Genomic DNA, 5,091 nt, shown 5'->3' with positions numbered 1-5,091 from the left:
GCGTTCGTTGTAGACTCGTGCACAACTGCAACACCACAACTAAATTTCAACCTCTGGGTGGTTTAGGGGCCCTTTAACGACAAGAGGTGAACGTACAGTTTACGTCCTAGTCTTCATTTGTGCTAATTAGTGTAGTCATGAAAATGTCGCCCATGACATCCACTTCAGTGCCTTTTCTGAGCGTGTATCATTAGCACGTCAATAAAACGAGGCCAAATATCTGATGTGTTGTAACAGAAGTTCCTTTCTTTTTTTTTTTCTTTTTTTGTCCCGGTGTATGATGGCATGATCGCCAGTATCGCGCGTGCACTCAAGAGGGAAAAAAACGAAAGGTACGTGCGGCAGTTTTGGGGATCTTTCGCATGATTTTTGTATTGTACTTCAAGAAATGATTTCTACATTCATTTTGCATGGCGTTACAGCTTACTCATATTATAGTGAACGTGCGTATGTGAATAAATGAATAAAGTAGAAATATAATGTACGATAATTTTGTGTTCTTTGTTTGACAAAAGTTGATTTTAAAGTACCACACAAACGGACAAGCTTCTCTAATGACGATGAAGTTACATACTGTTGTGTGGGACGCGAGCGTGGCTGGAAATCAGCAGACCGAAGCGAGTAGTGCGTCCCTGAAGAACAAGCAACAACTAACTTTTTTTTCCTAATCGTACAGCCTCTACGGCTCGGTTGCGCACCCTCGCACCACTTCCCTTTCCCGCACACAACGCGGTAAGATTTCACCGAGCCAAAAATGGGAAAGGGTGTCTGGCTGCTGCTGTGCGACCGTGAGGCCGCCACATCACTTCCCCTCCTAGTGAGTTAACGAACGTTCACAGGACGATTTAATTTGTTCACAAGTCCATGCGACGGGGCGCCCTGGAGGCTCGTCCACTGCGTGTCCTTGTGACTTGGCGTGTTTGAACGAGTAGAGCCTTGGAGGGTGGTGTCACAGGTGGCGTTGCATGTGAAACGGTGTCTGCATCTTCAATGTGCGCTGGCTTCAGCCGATCGAGTGATACCACTTCGTGACGACCGCGCACGTCGATAGTGAACTGCTTGTTACCTCGACGTAGCACTCGGAATGGCCCGTTATACGGTGGTTGGAGTGGCCGATGAACTGTGTCATGGCGCACAAACACGTGTGTGCACGAACCGAGTTCTGATGGTACGTACACCGCGCGTGGCGCTGCCCGTCGCGGTGGCGTAGCGCGAAGGTTTTCCATTATGTCTCGTAGCCTAAGTGCGTAGGCTGCGGTAGCTGTACAGCCGTCTTGCGGACTGCCCGTGAAGAATTCTCCTGGAAGGCGCAGTGTCGTTCCGTAGACCAGTTCGGCCGCGCTGCAGCCGATGTCTGTCTTGACAGCCGTCCTGATTCCCAAGAGAATGAGTGGTAGTGCCTCCATCCAGTTGCGCTCTTCTGTTGCGGCGAGCGCCGACTTGAGCTGGTGGTGGAAACGCTCCACCATGCCATTGCTAATCGGGTGGTAGGCAGTTGTTCTGATGCGAGAAGCACCAATGAAACGTGTAATACTGGCGAAAAGTGATGATTCGAACTGCCTTCCACCGTCGGTTGTTATTATGGATGGTGCACCGAAACGAGCAACCCAGTGGTGCAAAAAGGCGCGGGCAACCGTGTCAGCAGTGATATCCATTATAGGTATGGCCTCCGCCCAGCGCGTGAATCTATCAATGCACGTCAGTAAATAGGCATGATCTTGGCAAGGTGGCAGAGGTCCGACAATGTCGAGGTGGACGTGGTCGAAACGCGCGTCTGGAGGCGCGAACTTTGCCAACGGGGTCACAGTATGTCGACGAATTTTGGCACGCTGACATGGTATGCATTCCCTTGCCCAGCAACGCACGTCTCGGTTGATACCTGGCCAGATGAACCTTGCTGTGAGCAACTTTTGCGTAGCTTTGATTCAAGGATGCGATAGCTTGTGAACAGAAAGAAAAATGCGGCGACGTAGATTGGCAGGCACGAAGGGGCGTGGGTTGCCCGTGGAGGTGTCACAGCAAATCTGGTCGCCTGATCCCGGAATCTGCATCCACTGTAGTTTGAGGGCCGTTTTTGTTGTTAGGAGGCTTTTTAGCTCTTCGTCTTCTCTTTGGGCTGCCGCCAGCGCGTCGAAGTTAACTCCTTCTGGATCGTTGACGAAGTTTATAGCGCTCCGTGACAGGGCGTCGGCAACGACGTTGTCGCTCCCTTTTACGTGGCGGATGTATGTCGTGAACTCGGTGATGTATGCCAGTTTCCGAAGTTCACGGGCCGTGTGCGTGCCACCGTCCGAACGCATAGAGCGGAGAGCATAGGTCAGCGGTTTATGGTCAGTTAAAATGAAGAACTCCACGCCTTCCAAGAAATGCCGGAAGTTGCGTATACTTGAGTAGACGGCTAGCAGTTCGCGCCCGAAGGTGCTGTAGCGGCGCTCAGTAGGCGTCAGCTTCCTCGAGAAGAATGCAGTTGGGTGCCATGTGCCGTCGTTCAGCTGTTGCAACACGGCGCCGATGGCTATGTCTGAGGCATCGACCATTCAACACTGGGGAATTCCTGGCTGCGGGTATGCCAGGAGAGCCGCATTTGCCAAGGCCTGCTTGCTTTGGTTGAAAGCCCTTTTCGCTTCTTCGCACCAAGGCAGGTCATTCGAAGATCCTTGCGTTGCCTTCAGCAGTCCGTGAAGTGGTTGTATGATATGTGCGCATTTGGGCACAAAGCGGCGGTAGAAGTTCAGCAATCCGAGAAATTCACGTAGTTGGCGCTTCGTTGTCGGCAGTGGAAAATCTTGTATGGCCTGCACTTTAGATGGGTGTGGCCGTACTCCCGCGCTCGAAATGATGTGGCCCAAAAATGATAACTCAGGCACGCCGAGTTCACTTTTGGCCGCGTTGACGATAACGCCGTGCTCAGATAGGCGCCGAAAAACAATCCGCAGGTGTGCTTCATGTTCTTCTGGGGTGGTGCTCGCGATAAGCAAGTCATCCAGGTAGGCGTGACAAATATTGAGGCCCCATAGAACACCGTCGATAAAACTTTGGAACGTTTGACCCGCGTTGCGAAGGCCGAATGGCATGCGCAGGAATTCGAATAGACCAAAGGGTGTAGTGATAGCAGTCTTAGGGACGTCTTCCGGTGACACAGGTATCTGGTGGTATGCGCGCACGAGATCAATTTTTGAAAAAATTTTGGCCCCATGCAGACCTGCCAGTATGTCGTGAATATGTGGCACGGGGTACCGGTCGGGTGTTGTAACACTGTTCAGCGCTCGATAGTCCCCGCAAGGACGCCAGTCACCCGATGATCGCTTAGGAACCATGTGAAGGGGAGAGGCTCAAGGACTGGAAGAAGGTTGGATGATGCCCAACTTCAACATATGGTCGAATTCCTGTCTTGCCACCACCAGCTTTTCAGGCGGCAATCGACGTGGTAGAGCGTGAAACGGTGGTCCAGTTGTGGTGATGTGGTGAAACACGTCGTGTTTTACTGGGGATCCCACTTGTCGCTGGTGTGTCAGGTCAGAAAATTCGCTGAGTACGGAAGTGCAGCGAAGAGGACCTGCTGGCTTGATCAGCGTAGGGCTGAGCGGCGTATGTCTTGAAGGCTTGCCTTTTACATCGCTTTGTGACACAGGGTCCTGTAGCCTCCGGTTACGCACGTCGACTAACAGTCCAAAGTGGCGCAGAAAATCCGCCCCGAGGATGGCGAATTTCACGTCGGCTAGTATAAAGATCCATCGCAGCGTTCTCTGCAGGCCCAGACTGACGGTTAGGGAGCGGTTTCCGTACGTGGCGGTGGCCGTGTTGTTGACTGCTTGCAGAGGCGATGTGTTCGGGCGCTTGCGGTCTGCGGGCGATGCTGGGAGTACGCTCACTTCTGCGCCTGTGTCGACGAGGAAGCGGAAGCCGCTGTTGCGGTAGGTTAGGAAAAATACTGATGAGCGACGTTCTTGCATGGCAGAAGCGCTGGTCGCCCTCAGCGCCTGCCCGGGGCGTTTCCCGAGAGCTCGCAGGGTGGTACGCATTTGCGTGCAGCATTGCCGAACTTGCGATGGTACCAACATAGTTTTTGGCGTTTCGTAGGCGATTGCGGAGCACCCCGACTGGTTGACCGTGACGCGGTATGGAGGGCGGCCACGGAATCCACGAGACGCGATATTTCTTTCTTCATCTCTTGAAGCTGTTCATGTGGAGACGGATCGCTTGTGACGGCCGCGACAGATGTGGGAGCTACCGCCACGAGCTTGTCGGCTAACTCGGCCAGTTTGGATAGATCGTTCTCATTTGAGGCAGTCATGACCATTCTGACGTTCGGGGGAATTTTCTGTAGAAATATTTCTCGGAGCAGCAGGCTGTCAAGACCGTCCACTTTGCTGCCCAATAATTGCTGCATGTGACGCAGCAGCTGGCTTGGCGTTCTGTCGCCGAGGTTGGCTTCATGAAGAAGCTGTTGTAGCCGTTGGCTTTCGGAGGGCGTGATTCTGCGAATGAGTGTTGCCTTCAACGCCTCGTAAACGTTGTCTGCTGATGGAGAAAGCAACAGGTCTCGAACTTCGCTAGCGGTTGATGGGGGCAGACTGCTCACCACATAATGGTATTTCGTGGAATCTGCTGTGATGCGCCGTGCAGCGAATTGTGATTCTACCTGAATGAACCACAATGCAGGATCCGCAGTCCAAAACGGAGGCAATTTGACGTCGACGCCGGAGAGTGTAGGAATTTCGGTGCCTTGAGGTGTGTCCATAGCCCTTAGCTGCTCGTCCGGGTCACCAATGTTGTGTGGGACGCGAGCGTGGCTGGAAATCAGCAGGTAGAAGCGAGTAGTGCGTCCCTGAAGAACAAGCAACAACTAACTTTTTTTTTCCTAATCGTACAGCCTCTACGGCTCAGTTCCGCACCCTCGCACCAGTTTCCTTTCCCGCACACAACGCGATAAGATTTCACCGAGCCTAAGATGGGAAAGGGTGTCTGGCTGCTGCTGTGCGACCGTGAGGCCGCCACAATACTTTTCTTTCTGAAAAAAGTACTTCGCATTCTGCCTGTCACAGTATCATAAGCATTTTATCCCCAATATCAGAAAAGAAACCTTCATTA

General features: G+C 52.5%; 2 protein-coding genes across 2 annotated transcripts; both read right to left on the bottom strand.

Annotated features, from left to right (window-relative positions):
• Positions 1-3,332: 3,332 nt before the first annotated feature.
• Positions 3,333-3,953, bottom strand: LOC119462608 (uncharacterized). The gene has a single exon (XM_037723939.1). The coding sequence runs from the start codon at positions 3,951-3,953 to the stop codon at positions 3,333-3,335; it is 621 nt and encodes a 206-aa protein (XP_037579867.1).
• Positions 3,954-3,973: 20 nt separating this feature from the next.
• LOC119462607 (uncharacterized) lies at positions 3,974-4,741 on the bottom strand. Its single transcript, XM_037723938.1, has one exon. It carries the CDS (start codon positions 4,739-4,741, stop codon positions 3,974-3,976), a length of 768 nt encoding a protein of 255 aa, XP_037579866.1.
• Positions 4,742-5,091: the final 350 nt, after the last annotated feature.

The sequence above is a fragment of the Dermacentor silvarum genome, chromosome 8, assembly GCF_013339745.2.
Source record: "Dermacentor silvarum isolate Dsil-2018 chromosome 8, BIME_Dsil_1.4, whole genome shotgun sequence".
In the NCBI taxonomy this organism is placed as follows: domain Eukaryota; kingdom Metazoa; phylum Arthropoda; class Arachnida; order Ixodida; family Ixodidae; genus Dermacentor; species Dermacentor silvarum.
The sequence above is the reverse complement of the archived record's forward strand: the minus strand, read 5'-3'. Positions and strand labels throughout refer to the sequence as shown.